This window comes from Diuraphis noxia, unplaced genomic scaffold (assembly GCF_037042655.1).
Source record: "Diuraphis noxia isolate RWA-SAM2 unplaced genomic scaffold, SU_Dnox_SAM2 contig0001, whole genome shotgun sequence".
NCBI lineage: Eukaryota > Metazoa > Arthropoda > Insecta > Hemiptera > Aphididae > Diuraphis > Diuraphis noxia.
The window spans coordinates 103,096,163-103,118,305 of NW_028301711.1; the positions used below are offsets into that span (position 1 = coordinate 103,096,163).

General features: G+C 36.8%; 1 protein-coding gene and 1 pseudogene across 1 annotated transcript; one reads left to right on the forward strand and one right to left on the reverse strand.

Moving 5' to 3' along the window:
* Positions 1-1,226: 1,226 nt before the first annotated feature.
* Positions 1,227-6,065, reverse strand: LOC149062994 (uncharacterized; annotated as a pseudogene).
* Positions 6,066-6,187: 122 nt separating this feature from the next.
* Positions 6,188-7,776, forward strand: LOC149062995 (uncharacterized). Its single transcript, XM_089216192.1, has 4 exons — positions 6,188-6,864; positions 7,047-7,181; positions 7,253-7,449; positions 7,556-7,776. Exons 1-4 carry the CDS (start codon positions 6,826-6,828, stop codon positions 7,710-7,712), a joined length of 528 nt encoding a protein of 175 aa, XP_089072318.1. The 5' UTR covers positions 6,188-6,825; the 3' UTR covers positions 7,713-7,776.
* The last annotated feature ends 14,367 nt before the right edge of the window (positions 7,777-22,143 follow it).

Here is a 22,143-nt window from a genome sequence, read left to right on the forward strand (position 1 = left end):
TTGCGCGAACATTTTCCATACATTTACCGAAAACGCTATTGATTAACAACTTCCAAAAATTTTTTTCAAACTCGTTTTTAGCTTCAACTCTCATAGTTGTACACAATTCAATGTATGATGCCATCCATTTGCTTTGTGAAAAGCTAATAGCTCGATGAATTTTCGTCACTTTAATACCGTTTAAAATCGCCTGTTTTAAGTTTTTATAATGTACTATATAGTTTTTTTTTGATGATAATGTAGTAAGCAATTTCTTAGCTTTAGAATTAGGAGGACACTCATTAATGGGTAAAAATGGGAAATCATTATGACTTTTATGTAAATACTTAGGGTACTCGATATCAACTTCTAATATATACCCAACTTCTGAATCATCGGCAATTTTAGTGACATCGATATTGAGATCATTAACCCACTCAAAATCTTTGAAAGGCAATTCTGTTAACATAGATTTACCATACAAATTTACACAGTCAAGATATGTAATCCATGTGATTGGTTCATTCGAATTATAGTCCAGTCCTTCAATATTTGGTATATTTGCTTTAACATATCTTTTAGTTGATTGACAAATGCCCCCCCGGATTGAGTTTTCAAAAAAGAGGAGCATGTTGTAATCCTTTAACCTTTCCAATTTTACCTTAGTGTACTTAAGCATACAATCAAAAGCAAATCCAGGAGCAGTCATGTAATGAGCAGGATCTAATCTGAGAGTAGATAAACATAAGTCTCTAAAATTTTCAAACACGTCAGCCAGTATGGTAACGTCAGTCTTTAAATAAAGATCGCTATACTCACCTAAAGTCTTTATATCGAATGTTCGCCATATATTTTTAGCATGCATATAATCTTTATCGCTTATTTTTTCGTCTGTCAAAGAGTTATAAAATTCAGACTTTGATGGTAAGAAAGTATCATCTAATTTACTCCAACTATCGACATATTCATAAGGGAAGATTCCTTTTTGAGTGACTAGATCTAATGCTTTCATGGAAAAATTTTTAAGAGTTTCTCTAAACCTCAACTTATCTTCAGATAAATTTAATGCAAGTTTACTTAATGATTCGCTCATGAAACGGAATGTATCGACAAATTTAATACTAAATCTATGTGCGATTTCTTTACTAAAGGATATATATTTTTCTGACGAATTAGGAATAACGTGAATATCTTTATCATTACAACCAAGTTCCCGAATTATGAAATGACTATCGTACCATAAATTATGGAAGAAAATTGGTACGAATGAGGGGTTAATTATTTCAAAATTACATTGAAGACAAAGACATTGTCTATATTTACCAGTAAAATGACAGTGATCTCGAACTTTAATTAAATTATTATTTTTAAAATGTCTCGAACATTTTCCACAAAACTTAGTATTTTTAAAATTACTTTCTTCTTCTTTAGTTAATTTATTCATCGGTTTATTTGTTTGATAAATTTTATTAATATTATTTCCAATAACAATCATATTTTCCATAAATTTTTTTGCAGCATTTTCACCTCTATAAATTACCACCTTTCTCGGAATTTTGAACTGTTTTACTAGTTCTTTTGATATAACATCATAGTTAACTTTGACATAAAACCCATAGCTCATAATTTCATGTAAATGTGTAGCATAAGTTTTAGATTTTTCGTAACTATTAAATTCACTAGACTTATTTTTAGGAGTTAAAATACATTCAAAATCTGCATAAATAACAATTGGTATTCTCTGTGTATTTTTATAGTTTTTAAAATAAATAAAATCATCATCCCCCTTTTCAAACATTATTGGTCTCCCTAATTGGTTCTTTCTACAATTATGCTGGTGTTCACTCAACCCTTTCTTACCCCAAAGTTTGCTTTTACATGGCTTTTCACTAAAAGTAGTAAAACATCTTTTACAGATAATTAATCTGGAACAGTTTTTAGTTTTCTGACTTCTAATAAATCTTGAAAAATTTTTTATATAACAATAGTGTGATGTGTTATTATTATTAAACAAAAGTAGATCAAAATGTTTTTTTCTTTCAGTATTACAAATATATAGAGGGAAAATATGTTTTTTATCATTTAAACTATAAATATTAATTGATACATTATTTATACGTTCAAATTTTTTTATCTGACTGATTGGTGTAGGAAAATCTATACATTTAAAATCTAAGCCACTTTTTTTTTCTAACATTTCAAAATATTTCTTATTAAAATAAGTTTTATTTGAACGATTGTCAAACTTTGATAGTATTGAATATTTAAAACATTTAACATCATTATTTTTTACATTTATGACTGCTCTTTTATCTTTGATATATTCAGGAAGATCTAGATACGTTCCTCCTCTGAGAGGATTTACTATATTAATTCTCAATTGTAATGCATCTATTGTTTTAAGTGACCAGCCAGAAGCTTTTGCTAAAAAATCATCTTCTTCACTTAATAATTTATTGAACATCCCATTCAGTAATTTATTAAAATCAGAGGAATTACATGCAAGTGTATTAGAGGTTTTAAATGCTATATCCTGTACTTCTTGTGTGATAATTCGTTCATATACACTATCTACATATAAATTAAATTTTATAGATGTTTGTAGACATGATTCCTTTAACTTTGGAATTATTTTGTCTAAAGTATAGTTAAAAAAAAGTGTGTAGTCTAAAAATTTTTAATTATTCTTAACTATAAAAGTTTTTGAACATTTTTTAAATCTTTCAATTTCAAATATTCCTTCATCAGCATATGTCATTCGCTGACGTTTTGTCACCATTTTTCTTTTCATAATTAAGCTGAAAAAAAATTAAATGAAAAAAAAAATATAATAAACAATAATAATATTGTAATCACTTTATTATTTTTTATAGTATAAATCATACAATATTCAGCAAACCTAAGCAACTAGTTTAAAAAAAAAGAAATTAAAAACTTAATTATTATTTAATAAATCATATAGGTATGATAAATGCAATATACAACTTTGTTGGCATCGATAACCTATATGATTAGATTCATCGTAATCACCTTTAATTTCTTTTTTTTTTTTTAATAAATTTTCCCTAGTCGACTTCAGGTTTGTTTTTTTGATTTTAATATTAATATCGTTAATCATTTTTTTAAATTTTTTTTCTTCTCTTTCACCATATTTCTGATTTTCCACCTGTTGTTTCAACACTTCATTAATTTCTGTTTTGATGTATGATGTCATGTTTCTGCAAATTATATAGATATTTGCAAACTATCTGCTAGTAATAAAATATTAAAATAGTAACACACATCATCATTAAATAATAATTGTTTTTATTTTTACAAGCAAAAAAACATAGCTATAAACATTAAATTAAAATCATAATTTCTTAGAAAAGTAAATGTCATGAAATGTTTGACAACGTATCATCATATCCATACTATATCTTTCTCCATAACAGATTTCCATTTTTCTAACATAATCAATATATTTATTATCATATTTATTAAATATTTCTCTTTTTTCTTTTAAAGAAAACAATTTATCTCTTAATTTATTGATTTCAAATTCATTTGATGATGAACATATCCTGATTAAATAAATGTTATGTTTTATTTCTTTAATTTTTTTTATTAATTTCTTTCGTTTCTAATAGTTTTTATTTTTACAAGCAAAAAAACATAGCTATAAACATTAAATTAAAATCATAATTTCTTAGAAAAGTAAATGTCATGAAATGTTTGACAACGTATCATCATATCCATACTATATCTTTCTCCATAACAGATTTCCATTTTTCTAACATAATCAATATATTTATTACCATATTTATTAAATATTTCTCTTTTTTTTTCTTTTAAAGAAAACAATTTATCTCTTAATTTATTGATTTCAAATTCATTTGATGATGAACATATCCTGATTAAATAAATGTTATGTTTTATTTCTTTAATTTTTTTATTAATTTCTTTCGTTTCTAATATATTATTTTTATTATCTTCAATATTCCCTAATCTTAATGATTCCATGGTTTGTAAATTATATTGATATTTATTCATAAGTTCATCTTTGTTTTTTGAATCCATTGTCTGTAATATTATTTCAAATTCATTAATGTTAATACACAGTATGTTAAATCATAGAAACATAGACGGAAAAATCTAATTATAAAATATGTTAAACAACTGTATTGTATATAATATAATTTTTATCTGAATTAAATTAACTTTATAAAAATAAAAAATTAAGTTTAAAAATGTAGGTACACATATTATATATAACTGCGTATTTGTTGTGTACTAAATTTATTTTTCTCCTGTCTAATGTTAAATGAATACATACAATTTGTCATAGATAGATATATTTTTTTATATCTAATAGCAGCCAGTCTTATTGAATACTTATTAGAATTAGAATATTATACTACCTATTTAAATTATTAAAAGTTAACTCAAATTGAGATATTTTTATGTAAATATTGAATATTATACTATGAAGTTTAAAAAATATAGGTACACACATCATATATTACTTAAACCTGTGTATTTGCTGTATAATAAATTTATTTATTTTTCCCTTGAATAATGTTAAATGAATACATAAAATTTAATAAAGATAGATGGAAAAAATGTAATAAAATATATTAACCAACTGTATTGTACACAATTTAATTTTTATCTAAATTAAATGGACTTTATAAAAATATTATCATGAAGTTTAAAAATGTAGGTACACAAATATATATTACTTATAACTGTATACTTGTTATATACTAAATTTATTTTTTCCCTTGAATAATTTAAATGAATACCTACAATTTAATATAGAAAAACTGTAATAATCTAATATATTATTAATCAACTGTATTGTATGTAATTTAATTTTTATCTAAATTAAATGAACTTTATAAAAAGATATAATCATGAAGATTAAAATGTAGGTACACATATTAATATATATTACTTATAACTGTGTATTTGTTGTATACTAAATTTATTTTTTCTCCTGTCTAATGTTAAATGAATACATACAATTTGTTATAGATAACTATATTTTTTATATCTAATAGCAGACAGTCTTATTGAATACTTATTAGAATTAGAATATTATACTACCTATTTCAATTATAAAAACTTAGCTCAAATTGAGATATTTTTATGTAAATATTGAATATTATACTATGATATTCATGAAGTTTAAAAATATAGGTACACACATCATCTATTACTTATACCTGTGTATTTGTTGTATATTAAATTTATTTTTTTCCTTTGAATAATTTTAAATGAATACCTACAATTTAATATAGAAAAAAAATGTAATAAAATATATTAACCAACTGTATTGTAAATAATTTAATTTTTATCTAAATTAAATGAACTTTATAAAAACATAATCATGAAGATTAAAATATAGGAACACATATCATATATTACTATAACTGTGTTCAATGTTAAATGAATACATACAATTCATTATAGATAGACATATTTTTTATATCTAATAGCAGACAGTCTTATTGAATTCTTATTAGAATAAGAATATTATACTACTTATTTCAATTATAAAAACTTAGCTCAAATTGTAATATTTTTATGTAAATATTGAATATTATACTATGATAATATAACATTTTTTTATATTATTGATATCAAATATTATAAAATAATAAATATTGCGTTCGGTGATAATATTAAGCGGTGATAGTGCTAACTGTTCTATGGTGATAGAGACGGTATATATTTTTAAGGTTATGTTCGTTAATAGTAGATTGCTGATGTGTAATAAAATGTAATTACTATCTTATAAATATGATGTTAACATTTTATCATATAATATATAAACATAGATAATATTATCATAAAACTATATTATTATAATGATGATGTGTTTAAATCATTGTTATTCTGTTTCTAGTTTTTTTTTAAAAATAGGAGTAAAGATTAAAAGTTTTAATAAAATAATAAAATAGGTACTTACATAGTTAGTGTTGAAGTATTCTAAGTCTGACTGTTGACTGTTTTCTGAGTCTGGCTGACGGTTGCTATTGTTGTTGAAGATGTTTTTACGTTTTTGATGGTCTGTTCTGATGTAACTGTTTTGCTGGAGAGTCGAGGATGGTTGCTGTTCTGTAGCTTCTTGGTCTGTTAGAGCTGCTGGTGAACTGATGACTTTATGTTTAAAAATTCGGTGTTTTATACTAGAGTTTAACCCTCTCTTTGAACATTGAGTATTAGGTACCTCTCATAATCCTGAGATGATTGTACATTATATTACTTAATACCATTCTCTTTTGTCCATGTAAGAACATGTTTGTAGTCTTTCATGCAAATTCTTATTACATTATTATATGAGAAGTCTATTTGAATATATACATTCTAATTTATTTTAAATTATATTTGATATTTTAACCAGTTCATATAATGTCTTGTTCATATATAATCATTTTTTTTTTTGGAAATGTTTTTTCAGGTCATTGCTATTAACCTTTAACGTTTTTATATCTGAAATCCGGTTCATACTAATTATTTTTTTGATTCTAATAAATGTTAATATTATATACATATATTATACTATTATTGCTTATATTACATATTTGTTGAAAAGTCTTTTGAGGTCATTAACGTTGTTATATCAAATCTGATTTTCAAGGCGGGTGATTATTTTAGATCCTGTTTCTTTAATAATTCATATAATGCCACTTGTGTTCATGTAAAACAAGTTTGTAGAAAGGTTTTTCAAGTCATTGCTATTAACATTAGCATTTTACATATATAAATTATTGTGGTAGTGGCTAATATCTGTGTATAAAAGCCAATGTAAAACCATTAACGTTCATCAGTCCTCAACACAGTCTACAACGCAGCTCAAAAATGTCTTATAGAACATCAATTATTTCTTCAGAATCAGAGGTAAGTAAAGTTTTTTTAAAAACCAAATAACAAATTGGAGGTCAGTCGTAACACTACTCAACGTTATGGTTATAATTATTAAGAAACATAAAAAAATAAAATATGTTTCTTTTAGATATCAGTTATAAAACCACTTGTACATTTTTAAATAAAAAAAAAAATATTATTTTTATGATCCATAGAATGAACATTTCAGTGAATCCGTTGACTCTAAAGTTAAACCGTTAGCATCAACATCTAAAACAAAAACCACTTTAAAACGTGGTGTTGAGAAGACGAATGAAAAAAAATCTACAAATAAGAAGCAGATGAAAATGGTTAGTTAAATTATTTTTTATTATAAATAAAATATATATATATATATATAAATTATATTTTTCATTTATAGAATGCATCATACAGAGACAATGTTGGTGATCGTTTAAGATCAGAAGAATATGATGAGGAAGTTTTCAATTCGCTAACTTTTCGACAAGGTGACGGTTTAATTACGATAAAAACTACATTTGAGGAGAAGCCAACAGATTACTGGGTGATAACACATTATAAATGTTCAAATATTGAAAATGTTCCGGTTAAGGATAGGTAAATAATTTATAATTAATTTACTTTTTTTAAACTATTGTTAATCTTTTTCAATAAGTATTTTTATTATCACTTCATTTCATGATTTAAAAAATAATAATTATAGGTGGAAGTTTAGTGAAGCTGGTGTTAAGTTGTATACAAGCGAAAAGTCAAAAGACCAGACATTGAATGTAAGCTTGAATCAGACCATGCAGTCAATATTTGACACGATGCTACAAGACCCAGGACGTCGTACAATCAAAAGTAAAATAATAGGCTAATTATTATATGTTTTTTTAAAAAATGAGTTTTTTATTGAATAAACAATACAATATATTATATAAATATTTGTTTATTTTATACTATTAAATCCTGAAGTATTAAGTCTGACATTGTATTAAAATGGTATTGTAATATTTCATATAGGAATGATGTGTCATCGTTTTGCAGATGAGTGTAATAACTAAAATCATAGTTTTGTATATACTGGTTTGTGAATTCATTTCTCTGACAACTGATAGGTAGACCACGGACGTCGTTTTTTATTAGATCGTAAGCTGTGTTAAATGTAGCTTGGTAACTTGGTAGACGTTTCTGTTTTTCTGCAATGTAGAGATCTACACAATGTTGAAGCTGTTTAAGTCTACATAAATCTATATGTGATAAAGTGATATAATCATCATTGATATGTAAAGTAATTGAACTCTGCTTAACATTAGTTGAATATGTAAAGTTATCAGATATTTTTGTTCGTCTACATCTGGTGTGTAAATTATTAGTAATTGAAATGTAATTAGATTCAGACATGAGTGTAAACCATTGTTCTAAGTTTAAAGTAATTATCTTCTTTGATAATTTACATTCTAATAACACAATAATCGAAATTTGTTTATTAATTAATAAACCGACTGTAACGCTCTTCTTACTATACGGACGAATGTCGAAGGTTGATTTTGATACGATTATAGGTAGAACCATGATGAATAATATTTATAGTAATGTTTCAGACTATCAATATGAAAAAATCTAGTATAATGTAACTGATGGAACATATACTTTGAACTGAGGTTTTTTTTCATCAGTAAACATATTATATACTAAATCTGTTGTAAAAAAAAATGGTAAAAAAAATGTGAACGTACAGTTCAGTAGATTAGTGTGTAGTGAAGGGAGTAGAGGGAATTATTTATACTTACTTACCTGAAACATGAAATTAACTTATTAAATTAACCTAACGCACTAATCCACTGAACTATACGTCCACGAGATATTAGATTAAAAACTAACACATATAAGTTGTTTATAATATTTTTTTTTTATTTATTACAACATATAATGAAAGAACATGATTTAGCAAACGGTGTCGTATGACCTAGTTTCACAATTACAAATATATTCATTGTTACAATATTTACTTAACACTTTTTGAACAAACTGATTTCCCTTCATTAATAATACATATATACACTTTGGATTATATCTGCAATGTTCAATCCAAACGTCATCTTCTCGTTTCCAATTATGAAGAATAAGTCCACAGCAAAAGCATTCGACGATATCTTCTACTCCTGTATATTTTAACCCACATTCAGCTAGAGCATATTTATTTTGAAAACAATTTAAAGGAAAATGTTCAAAAGATCTTAATCTTGAATAAATTGAATTATATCCTGGATGGGTTGGAACTGAATTATTTCGTATACGATGAACTAATGATTGAAAATCGCTTGTAAGTTTTGGTAAATTCATTTCTTTAATTAATTGAAATAATAACTTGAAAAACACAACTCGAATACACGACGGATCAGCAGTAACTAAATGTAAAATTATTAACTTGCAACTAAATAGTAGAAATTAAAATATATAAATTTTTAAAAACTAGAACAGTGTAACCAACATGATTAAAAACATAAAAACAATCTCCCTGTAATTTTTATAAAAATTAGCGATATTTGATTGAAAAAATTTTAAAAAACGGGGAAAAATAGTTGATACGGTAAATATTTTTGTGTAAGGCGCAAATAGGTGGACAATCTTGTGTAATCACCGTATTGTGTTACGCGGTAAATCAGAGTGCTCCAAGGGAGAATTTTCCCCTTGAAAAAAAAAAATTACCGTGGAAAAGCTGGCTGTGAACATACAAATATATACTACTTAGGCCTATACGACTTCGGGCTCGTGTTATCCTTTTTCCCTTGCTTTAGGAGCACAACTAAATTGGCACACTTCCAGGGCTGAGGGAAGGTGGCCTCTGTGATACACGTTCTGAATAGGTGTACTTTTTCATCCCCAAGGATCGGCCATGCTTTCCTTAGCAACCCAGCCGTGATGCCGTCGGATACGGGTGCTTTTTCAGGGCGCATCCTCCAGATCGCTGCTTTAACTCTACTTGCGTCGATCGTTTCATTGTAAGTTTCTAAGGGCCCACTCTTGGCATAGTCTCTTTTTTGTCCTTCCCTTGGGAAGAAAGTCCCCAAGAGTACTTCTGCTGTTGTCAATGTTGTTTGTCATCACTCCGTCCGGGCGAGCCATGGTAGAGGGAACCTTCTTAGGCCTGGAGCCGTTCTTTGCCCAGCTGAACGCTTTTCCCCATTTATTAACGTTGATGTCGCCAGCAAAAGCTTCAAGCTTTGCGAACCTTATTTGTGCGAAATATGCGTTTCGTGCTTGGTTATAAGCCGGTCTGTTAGTCCTATGGAGGCCCAGTCTCCTCATGCGTTCTAAAGCCTTCTTGGCACTGGTGAGTTCAGGTGTCCACCATGGCTGTTTGCCTGCTCTCCGGCCTGCTGTTTTGATTGTTGGCATAGAGTCTGCAGCTGCATTCTGTATTGCCTTGACTATAGATCGGGCATGCGTGTCTATATTGGGACTGTTTATATTAGCACTATGATGGCACAGTCGCGTGACGAACTTGGCCCAATCGGCCCGTTTAGTGTTATATCTGTGTGATACCTCCATCGGGGATCTGTCTATTTCGAGGTCTATTGTATAGGTTAGCACATTATGATCGCTGTCGGTCACATCATGAATTGACCAGCCCTGTACTGAGTTCGCGGTTTGGGGCGTAGCAAGGGTGACATCGATATTCGACGAACCCATACCCTCCCGGTCATATGTTTGGAGGTTGCTTTCTGTGTTTACGACTGTTAGACCAAAATCTTCAATTAGGTCGACGGTTTGTTTTCCGCGGTCATTCGTGTTATCGCAGTGCCATAATGGAGAGTGGCCATTTACGTCGGCGCCAATAACGGTTCTATTTTCTCTATCGAGTACGGTCCTTAATTTTGTTATGAAGTTGTGGGTCGGCACGTTATACTTAAAATATGCCGACACCACCGTGATCGCATCAGCATCGCATCGTGAGAGCGATGAGGACAGTACTGGTTCGAATGATATTTCACTGTCCCTTTCCTCCTCTGGTGAATGGGGACAGTGTCGTCACCGTAGCCCTGCACACTGTGCATCACGGTCGCGTGGCTGACAAGCAGCAGTCTACTCCGAAATTCCATGGAGGTGCGTAGCGAGACGTCGAACGGTTTTGACAAAAAAAAAATAGCGCCCGTCGCCCGGACCTGCGGGCCAGTCGACCGCGACCGAACCACGAACCTAACCTAACCTAGCCCGGTGTAGGCCGCGAGACCAACCCGAGAGAGACGATCACTGAACCGGTCGACCGGCGTGCGCTCCGCCCGGCAGGGTCACCGGGCACTCCGCAGACTGGTCCCCGGGACGAGGTGAAGTATTTTTGTTTTCGCCCGACAACCGCTCGGGAGGGTCACCGGGCACTCGGACGTCACGGCCGCGTACTTGCCAAGTAATTTTTTACTGCGGTAGAGTCTTTCTGGTGGCTCAGCTGAAGATTTTTTGCGTGCAATTTTAGCAGTGGGTGCTCCATCGGCAACTGCTCTTGAAGCCCTTCTTCTATCATATTCTTGCGCAACTGTTTCATGGATCTGCAAACAAACAAAGTTTTTGAACAAACTATCGGATGACTGTCGTACACGCTGGGAAATAATACTCACGGAGAATACCCCTTGTCCGCCTCTGGAACAGGCAGACGGGTTGGAATATCAGACTGCTGGTCTATTTCTGTTGTCCTGATGCCGTGGGTGCTTACCAAATCACGCTGTTCGCGTTCAACTTTTGAGTCGGTCATTAGGTACTTTGAAAATGGATTATCGAGTCTGGGGGCCTCCGGTAAGTCCCAGCTCTCTCCATATACCTTCATTCGGCCCATTAGGCACAGTCTAGAATTTCAAAACAGTTTTTTAATAACGTCCATGTATGGAGCGTTTATGAGACAAAAAAAAACGGTACTCACTGGAACGCCATTTTCCGATAGTCTCGTATTCCGGTTTCCACACCACCCTGAGGTATGGCTCAAGATTCGTTTTTTTTATAGTGGTATCTCCTTCAGACCTAATCCACTCTCCTTCTCATCTACATTCGGAACTGCGCAATAATCTTTCGCACCATTTTTTCAGGCTCGTGTCGCAAGAAATAATGCACTTTGTGTCGCTTGGCAATGTCCACGATCGCCATTTTTGATACAGTATCAAAATTATATTCAGGACGCAGTAACTCAACGAGGATATCCACCCTATCCTGGAAAACTTGCTCGTTATATCGGCTCGTTATTCGCTGTATCATCGCATCTGAGACATTGGCAGTCGGATGCGCTGCATAAGATTCAGAATCCAATAGTCTCTCCCGTACGGCTCCGCCGTCGTTCCAGTTCGCGTATGCCTCGCGAGGGAACAAACTGTCAAACCTGAAAACCCAAATTGTATTGTCAAGGTTCGGTCCCGTGAGTGTTTTAAGAATTTACTTACTCTTTGGCCACTAAATTCTCAAATGCAGCGGTCTCGTCGACGATTTCGATGTGACGCTGTCTTCGAATCGCTTCTCCCGCATCCGGCACCTGATAATACCTCAAAGCCGTTTCTTCGGAATGTTGGAGTGCCTTTGCAACACCGCTACACGTCGCTTTGTCGTGGTCCCTTGCCTGGCTCTCAACCATTCGTCTAAAAATATTAGCCGACAACCTCGAATGGTATATTTTATTTAGATCGTCATACAGCTTCACTACCCGCTGTCCCCGGCTGGTGACGAAAAATTCCCTCGCTGTCGACGTCATTCGACATCGGAGTCGATAGTACCTGAAAACTCGCAAACACAAACGCGATTAGGTCAGTTGGCCTACGGTACTCTGGTAATGGCGCAGTCTCACCTGTCCATAAGATCGGAGAGAGGCGAGTTGAGCACGACTAGCGCAGGCTCTCGGTCCCCGGTCTTATGTTTAGTTACGGTAATAACTGTTTTGCCATCTTCTGTTTTCCGGCTATCCCACTCCGCCAATAACATATTACAGGCCACGCCACTGCGGTGTTTGGACACCCATAATATCTGTACGGCAAGCCCACAAGTCGCCTTCCTCCACCATTTGCTGACCTGCAACAACAAATACCAAGACGGGTTAGCGGTTGTCGGTCCGGACCTGATTGGAGTCGACGCATGACTTACCATTTTTTTGAATGACGTGCTCACAGATTCTGATAATAAATCAATGGAGCCTTCAGAACCCAAATGCTCTTCAAGCGCTGCCAGATTTCCCGGCAGGTCCAGCTCTACCTGATCCATTACTGATTTTACGTCGGCGTACTGCGGCAGAGTGTTCGCCTCCATGGTTTTTCGATCGAACAGCTCTTGTGGTTGTTTTTTTAGTTTGTTTTTATAAACCAAATTAAGTTTGTTCTTTAGTACTTTAATTTTGTTCAATTTATTTTGGCATGGCATCAGGTCAAAGGTCCTCGGAAACGTCTGATCCTCGATGGCATAATGGCCGATGGCCATGTCGAAGAGCGTTCCGAGGTTCTTCAAATAATTAATTGATGTAGCGACGGTTTGTCCTAGTATCTCTCTCCTGCGGGACAGAACGACGAATAATTAAAAATTAAAAAATTTGAAATCTAACCAACTCACTTCTCCAAATACTCAAGGTAGGGGTCGATGCAGCAACTTAGTAGATCCGACCAGTGGACCGGGGTCGTGTTATGGTCTCTGAGCCATACAGAGACGTAATACAGGACCCGCGAAACGTTTGCCAAGTAATTTTTTACTGCGGTAGAGTCTTTCTGGTGGCTCAGCTGAAGATTTTTTGCGTGCAATTTTAGCAGTGGGTGCTCCATCGGCAACTGCTCTTGAAGCCCTTCTTCTATCATATTCTTGCGCAACTGTTTCATGGATCTGCAAACAAACAAAGTTTTTGAACAAACTATCGGATGACTGTCGTACACGCTGGGAAATAATACTCACGGAGAATACCCCTTGTCCGCCTCTGGAACAGGCAGACGGGTTGGAATATCAGACTGCTGGTCTATTTCTGTTGTCCTGATGCCGTGGGTGCTTACCAAATCACGCTGTTCGCGTTCAACTTTTGAGTCGGTCATTAGGTACTTTGAAAATGGATTATCGAGTCTGGGGGCCTCCGGTAAGTCCCAGCTCTCTCCATATACCTTCATTCGGCCCATTAGGCACAGTCTAGAATTTCAAAACAGTTTTTTAATAACGTCCATGTATGGAGCATTTTACACGACAAAAATAAACGGTACTCACTGGAACGCCATTTTCCGATAATTTCTATCGTCCCAATAGGGTCCTATAATGTTTTTGATCGCAGACATAGGTACAAGCGACACGGACCGCCTAGACTCCGCCGCTAAAATTCTTCCAATAGCTTTGAGACTAGGTTCAACTGGTTTTCTCAACTGGCGGCGGTGTTTTATGCCTATGTGCCGGGTCAGTTTATTATCATCGGTTTTGAAATTGCATATTGGACAATACTTCGTCATCTGAAAAAAAAATTTCGTTGATTTTCGCGCTAGCGGGGGCACCTGTAGTGTTAAACACAATACTCACTCGTTGGCTCACTGAGTTTTTAAATTTTTCCGTTACGTTCAGCCGGCGTCGTACCTGACTCATTTGTGAGTCGTCAGCGTGGTCTTCGTCACTTAATGACGAAAAACGTAAGGGGCTGGGGTCTGCGAAAAAAAATTCTAATGAAAGGCGTCGAAGAAAAAGAAAAAATATCAATAGATTGAAATCGATACTCACCTCTCAGGACTGACGAAGTTTCCGAATCTCTGTCAACGATTATAGCTGAAACGAAAAGCACGTACATAGAAATTATGAAAAAAAACTGATGGTCAATATAACATACCATCTTCCGAAACTTTTGAGAACTTCAGCTTTTTTTTATATTTAATGGCATGCTCTCACAAGCACCGCTCGGACCGGGAATCGGCGACGGTGACCGTGGCATCTGCGGCAGATCCGGTAGTGGTTGAGATGACGGCACCACAGTCTGTAAACCCAACTTCCTTGGTGTACTTCTAAATTCTACGATTTTTTGTTCTGAAATTGGATAAAAAAATATTATATCAAAGAAAATGGAGATATTTTTTTAATCGTAGGTGCTTACGTCCGTCATCGCAGAACTCAAACATATCAGGTGACTTGGGTGGTGTAGGGGTGTATATGTCACGCCTAATAGGTGATACAAAGCGCACGTGAGTATTTAACATGAGAGTATTTTCCGGATCTCTGTCCTCCTCTTCCTCTACATCTTCCTCTACATCTTCCTCTACCTCATCAACGTAGTCCTCGGTACCCAGTTTCCGTGCTTTGTATCCCCTAGGAAAATACGTAGATCGGCAGTGCACTTCAACCAACCGTTTGACGGCTTTGGTCTTCCTCCCTTTGAATCTGATTACAGCTTTGCAAAAAAGAAAGAAAAAAAAAATAATAATAACAAACCGTGTGCTTAAAATCATTTCTATAAAATACTTTTCATCGTCGTCTTCTGCACTTTCGCTGGTGACGGCGAATTAAGTTTTTCCGGCGACGGCGACTTAAGTTTTGACGGTGACGGCGACTTAAGTTTTGACGGTGACGGCGACTTAAGTTTTGACGGTGACGGCGACTTAAGTTTTGACGGTGACGGCGACTTAAGTTTTGCCGGCGAAGCCTCCGACAATCGGGCGCTATTTACTTCATAACGCGTCTTCTTGCGCATCTTCGAGTTATGAATAGATGAATACGGTCCAAGTTTCTCAAGTGCCTTGCGCAAAGTGGTACGGGGAACCCCTTTTAGAATACTTGCAGTATTTGTTGGTACCCCATGTTTGGTTACCAATTCAATAGCCTCTGAGAGAGGCTTACTATTTTTTGTTGAAACATAACGGCGAGTTGCCTGAAAAAAAAATAAAAATATGTCACGTGCAAGTTCCACTGAAAATGTCTAAAAAATTACATTTTTCACGCAGATATCTAACTTCTGCGCGTACTGACGCAGTGTTGTTTCCGGAACACCAAAATTCCGGCTGGCTTCTCCAATAGAAGTCTTCCCAGCTTTCAGCTGCCTTAAAGCTGATTCCATAGAATTGTAAGACATCCTAACCAAACGCATGAAAAAAACAAAGGAAGAAAAATCCAGTTAAGTTAAAAATAAATTTAAAAATGACTTATATTAGATAAAGAGTTGCTAAATCATATATAAACGCTTAAAAATCGGAAAAAAACCACTAAATGCCCGAGTGACAACTTTTAAAGGCGCCCGGCATTAATACGCGCGAACTATACTAAAGCGATATATAAATTTGCAATCACGCTGAGTGAAGACTTCCGACCGAAACAAGCCAACTTTGTCATACTGATTTTATCCGCGCGATCATAGATACCTCAGTATTCATTGTCGGTAAATAACTGTATTTTATATTGATTTATTTAGATTTTCATGCAATAATAATCGACAATATAATGAGATATCCACTACATGCGAACGACATAATCGTTGGAGTCCTTCAGTCGGCAACAATAACGATACTCACGTTATAATATAACAGTAATCAGCAAAGACCAATGTATGAATCGATAAATCAATGAAACGATGAACCAAAAAATAAACTTATATGAATGTACGAAGGTGCTAGGCAATAAAAAATGCTTAAAAAACTGAAAGAAAATAATAAGGTTCCGAGCATAACGCTAACATAAATATCCATTGCATTGTTATCTTGTGTTGGTGGCTAGTAATCAGTAAGATTACGGAGAAATTATTACTTATAAGATATATTTAGGAATAATAAGAGTTATAAAATTTACTGCCTATTTAATCGTGTTTCCTAAAAACGCTATATGGTTGAACGAGGAGTGCCGAGCAATAATATGTTGCTTTTATAATTGAAAAACAATGCGGCCGATGCTACGACCACGCTGGATTCCTCTCTACCGTCAAGGCTTACTTTGGCCGTGGCAACGTATTTAGAGGTGTGCTGCTGTACATTTATGCACCTGACCCTGTTGCTGGCTATTATGATAGACGCCCCGGGACTATCTGTGCCAGACACTTGCTGGCATGTCTCAAAGTGTACCACCATGCCGTTTTCGTTTATAGGTGGTTCTTGTACCAAGACCAAGTCTATGTGCTCGGCTATGCATCGGTCTCTTATTTGCTCAGCCACTATTAGCTGGTTGTTCATATTGACCTGTAGTGCTCTGATGATGTTACTCATTGAGAGCCGAAGTCAGTTCGCCTCAGCAAGCTGCGGGTGGCCTGTCCTCTAGCTTTGCACACACCGCTGGAAGCCTTGTGTGGCCCCTTGCAATTTGCGCACTTTACCACCTCCGCTGTACAGGTGCGGGAATCATGAGTGCCAGCGCAATTTCGGCATGTTGGTGACTTTTGTTCGCACCGGGCGGACGTATGCCCGTATTGTTGGCAATTGTAACACTGGGGAAGTGCACTGTGCAGTTTGCACCTGCACTTAGTCATACCAACATATATCGCCTTGTTTTCGATCTTACGGAGAAAGTCTGGGGTCACCTCAATCACCCAGTGAACAACGTCACCGTCTCTGCGACCTAGCTTGTGAAGCGGGGTCATGTGCCTAATGTCATCTGGCGTAAGGCCGAGGTGATCATTTTGGGCCAGGAGGCAGGTAGCCAACTCCTCTTTATCAATGCCACTGTCTACGTCGTATAAGATGACGCGTGGCTTTTTCGGACCTATCTCTTTGACGTGCTCAAGTCCTCTCATCACCTCCAACGTGTTGGAATCGTCCGGAATTATAATGAGGGTTTTCCCGCTCACTATGGTTTTTGCCTTAGGATTTCTGATCTTAGCCTTCACCGTCTCCCAGACGCCGGTTTTGGCACTGGTTGCCGACATGTCAGATGGTATTTCAACCATAAATCTAGGTGTCGTCTTGACATCCCTGCTTCTCTTGAGCTGTTCTTTATCAGCTACCTTGTTATTTTTGGACTTGGCTGTTACAGCCGCTACTCTACCACTTTTCAACAGCCGTTTCTACTTTAGCAGCGTATGATGGTCTTTCAGTCGGTCCTTGAGACGGCCCTGGGCCGGGCACGATTGTCTGTGTTTTTAAAGCATCGAGTTCAGCTCTAAGGCTGTTATTTTCAGCGTTCTTTTGTTCTACCTTGCCGATGAAAATCGTGAGGCTAGAGGCGTGGGCGTCTTCTTTGCCCTTAAGTTCGCCTGTAAGCCTGCTGTTCTCGTGAGTAACATCTAGAATAAGGGTTCTAAGTCTGCCCAGCTTGTTTACGATATTTTCAGCTATTTGAATACCTAGTTTTTTCTTTTCTTTTTCTTGTACAATGGTCTGCTCTAGCCAGCCTAGGAGATTGCTCATCTCTCCCGGCAGCTAAGTAGATAGGGACACGAGGACTCCCGGGTTTGGTGCCTTGCGACTACAACCGCGGACCTCACGTTAGCGCTGTGCGCTAGTCGAGAGCCACGGAGGTTCACGGTCGACGTGCGGCAGAGCTACCCACCGACCGCCGGCCGCGCGTTGTCTACGGACCATGAGCACCGGGCGGGCTCCCGTTCCCACCGAAGTCGGGAGAAAGCACGCCCGTACCGTTCGGCTGAGGCATGCACGTGCCCTTCGCCACCCTGGTCGGGTCGCGAGCTATCCTCATCGCTTCCCGTTTTTGGTCACGGGCAACCTTCGGTGGATATAGCCCCACCGATAGGCTGGGTGAGCGCTAAGGAGTAATCTCACTCGGCAGCCTTCCCCTAGACCGAGCTTGGTCTGTTAACCACATAGTCGCTCCTGCGACAGCCACATCGAAACCAATCCGCCACCGACCACGCCACGGCCAAGACCGGTGCGCGACCGGCGTGTGAGGGCACGGCATCAATTGCTCAACGCCGCGGGGCTCCCCCACATCCCGATGTACCATTCTCGCTCCCCGTTAGGTAAAGCACATCAATGGTTAGATGCTCGGACGAAGCTTCGTCGGCGTCTTGCCTCAGCTTATAGTCCTCCTGAGATTTGGGCCGTGTACCACGGGCTCACGGTGGGCCCTCACCGGGCAGCGCTCGCTGCCGACGCGGTGGCCGCGACCCCCGGGTTTGAGGCTCGGTAGCCTATCCACGCCTCCCAGAGGCATCACCAGGGTGATCGACCCGCTCTTCACGAGGTCGCGGTCGGAACCTCCGACACCCTAGTTCCCGAAGGTTTCGGTGTGCCCGCCTCCCTGAGGCCTCTCCGAGGAGAGCGACCCGTTCTTCTCGAGGTCACGGTCAGAAACTCCACCGAAGGTTTCGGTGCGTCCACGCCCCAGGCGTCAGCCCCGACTGGCCAGTCCCTTTTAGTCGGCTTTTACGACAAGCAGGGAATACTGTGGCGGTATTCTGTCCTCGGCCCCAGCCACAGGGCCCAAACTCCTCGTCGTCCCTTGACGCGTGAGCACGCCCCGGTCAGGACGCGCTCGAGCGTGACCCGCCGTGCGTGCCGCTTACGCCGTGCGTGCTCACCCGGGTCACCCCAAGTCTGTGCCATACACCACCTTGGTGTGGCTGCGTCCTGACCCATGACGGATCTTATCGATCTGACCTATTTGTTAGGCATTGTTTACTAAATCGTCTCAAGGCTTCATAGGTTCGTCGCGTCTCCAAGAACGCCCCTCTTCCCGGAGGCCATGCCGCCCCTTCCTCGGACATCGTTCTTTTTAACTGCTCTCTGAACTCCACTGTTCTGGGGCATGCCATAAGTACGTGTCGCACCGTTTCAGATCCTCTTCCGCAGGCGCAGTTCGGGCTTTGTACTAACTTGAAAGCATGTAACTTTCCTTTGAAATCCCCATGGCCTGTCAAGAACTGCGACGTGTAATGGTCCAGTTCCAGCGGTAAGATATACCTACGCGCCAAGTTGGGTATCATATGCTTCGTCCACTCACCCTTGTCCGTGGCGTCATACCTTGTGTGCCACTCTTCCATTAATCTTTCGAGGCCGTGTTCATATTGTTGGTACGCTATCTCGCCCGTGCGTAGCTTCCCTTTCAACACCGACTTCCTGACCTCAAGGTCGAGCGGTAGTATACCCGCCACGGCCGAGAGGCAGTTCGTCGATGCCGTCCGGTAGCAACTCGTTATCGCCAATAGCGGTGCTCTATGTATACTGTTTAGCGCCACCACGCTCTTCCGCAGGCGGCAACCTTCAGCCCATATTTCGGCCGCGTATGTAACACGTGGCAGGAAGACCGCCTCATAAATTATCCTGGCCGACTGTCTGTTCATGCCCCAGTTGGCCGATGTCATCTTCCTGAGCCTACTATATAGGCCTTCCGATTTTCCCTTTATCATCTTAATGTGCTCCCAAAAGCTTCTACGTGGGTCCAGAGTTACACCCAGGTACTTTGTTGTATTTTTGGCCCGTATTATGTCCGCGTTCGGGTTCGATCCGAACCCTACTGTGTACTCTGGTTTCAGTCCACCTTTTAACGACATCATCTGACTTTTTGTCGATGAAAAACTCAGTCCGTACTCGCCTGCCCAGGCACTGAGTTTGTCAATATACGCCTCTATCCTGGCAAAGGCTACTTGCGGTCTAGCTGCACCTACGAGCAGCGCTATGTCATCCGCATACAAGACTACTGTTGCCGTCCTTTCGAAATCTATTTCGCTGATCCCCGTCATGGCCACTTTCCAAAGAGTCGGCCCTAGCTGTGACCCCTGTGGGCACCCGCGCTCCAAAGCTGTCGAGTAACGCTGTGTCCTACGTAAATACGATAATGCGATAATCGCAATACGATGCGACCGATACGATTTCTAAAAATAAACAAATCTTCGGAAACGAACGGGAGTGTCCGACGTGACCAATGCGACACGACCGATACGATCGGTTTTATCGGATGCGTTTAGTCGTGTGCGTTGAAAAACAAAATAGTTTGTTTTTGATCGCATATTCGTATGCGATTTTCACGCTGGGTGTTTACTTATTAGTTATTACGTATATTATAATGTAATACTATTGTATTATTACATTATTTTTTTATTACCTTATTTTACTTACCTATATTATTTTATTTTATTATGGAATTATTAATATCGGAAATACAAAAGAGAAATGTGTTGTGGAATAAGTGGAACAAAAAGTATAGGGATAGATTAATTTCCGACAGAGAATGGGACGAAGTTGCAAAAAATACAAAAATGGATAGTAAGTAGTTTATAATATAATAATAATAGGTTTAATAATTAGTATCCATTTTACACTGTATTTTTAATTTTATACCAAATAATTAAAATGAGATTAAACTAAACAATAGTACTGAATACCAGTTTCAAAATTTTACGTTAGAAACATAAAGAAATGAAACTGATTTTAGTTACCTACCTATTTAAGTATACATTATTATAATATACGTAGGTATATAGTAAAAACTTACTTAAAATTACTACAATATTAATTAGGTACATAATATATTTTACTTACATATTTGTTTCAGTAATATTATTAGTTTTAAAAAACTCTACAAATATATTTCTAATATCAATAGCAGTTCGGGAAGCACGATTGTTAGATCTGTTGGCACGGAGTCTCATTATTTTATTACTTTCTTGTACATTTGCAATGTTAAAATTTTCCGATATGATGGTACATTGACGCGAAGATTCGTTCTCTCTATCAATTATTACATTGTGTAATATACATATAGCTTTCACAATATGATCTGCATTCTCAACTTTAGTTTCAATTGATTTTTGAAGTATTCTAAATTTAGAAGACGCAATGCCAAAAGCGCACTCAATAGTCATTCTTGTCCTAGAAAGACGATAGTTATAATGTTTTTTATCATTAGCTGATGCTAATTGTTGTCTAGGGAAGGGTCTCATTATATAATTGCGTAACGGGAAAGCTTCGTCACCAACAAATACATACGATGCTTTAAGATTTGAATTAGGCAAGTTACTCAGTTTTGGCAGTTTTAATGTACCATTTTCCAGACGTTGATAAAACTGTGTATTACACAGGACGCTGCCGTCGCTATCTTTACCATACGAACCAACATCTATCATAACAAATCTATAGTTGGCATCAGCTACTGCCATTAAAACAATAGAGTAGTATTGTTTATAGTTGAAAAACATGCTCCCGGAGTTTTTCGGACATTTCATACGGATATGTTTTCCGTCTAAACTTCCAACACAATTTGGAAAATTCCATTTCTTATAAAATTCGTTTGCAATATTTTTAAAATCATCTACTGTAGGAGTAGACATATGCTTGTTTTTTAATGAATTCCATAAAGCTATACACACCTCGATCACTATATTAGACACTGCAGTCTTAGATATTCTAAATGCCATTGCTAGTTGTCTAAATGCTAGTCCAGTCGCCAAGTACC

Coding starts and splice junctions, on each gene's coding strand:
- LOC149062995 (XM_089216192.1), top strand. CDS start 6,826: ATGTCTTATAGAACATCAATTATTTCTTCAGAATCAGAG. Junction 6,865..7,046: donor TTATTTCTTCAGAATCAGAG/GTAAGTAAAGTT, acceptor TATGATCCATAG/AATGAACATTTCAGTGAATC. Junction 7,450..7,555: donor AATGTTCCGGTTAAGGATAG/GTAAATAATTTA, acceptor TAATAATTATAG/GTGGAAGTTTAGTGAAGCTG.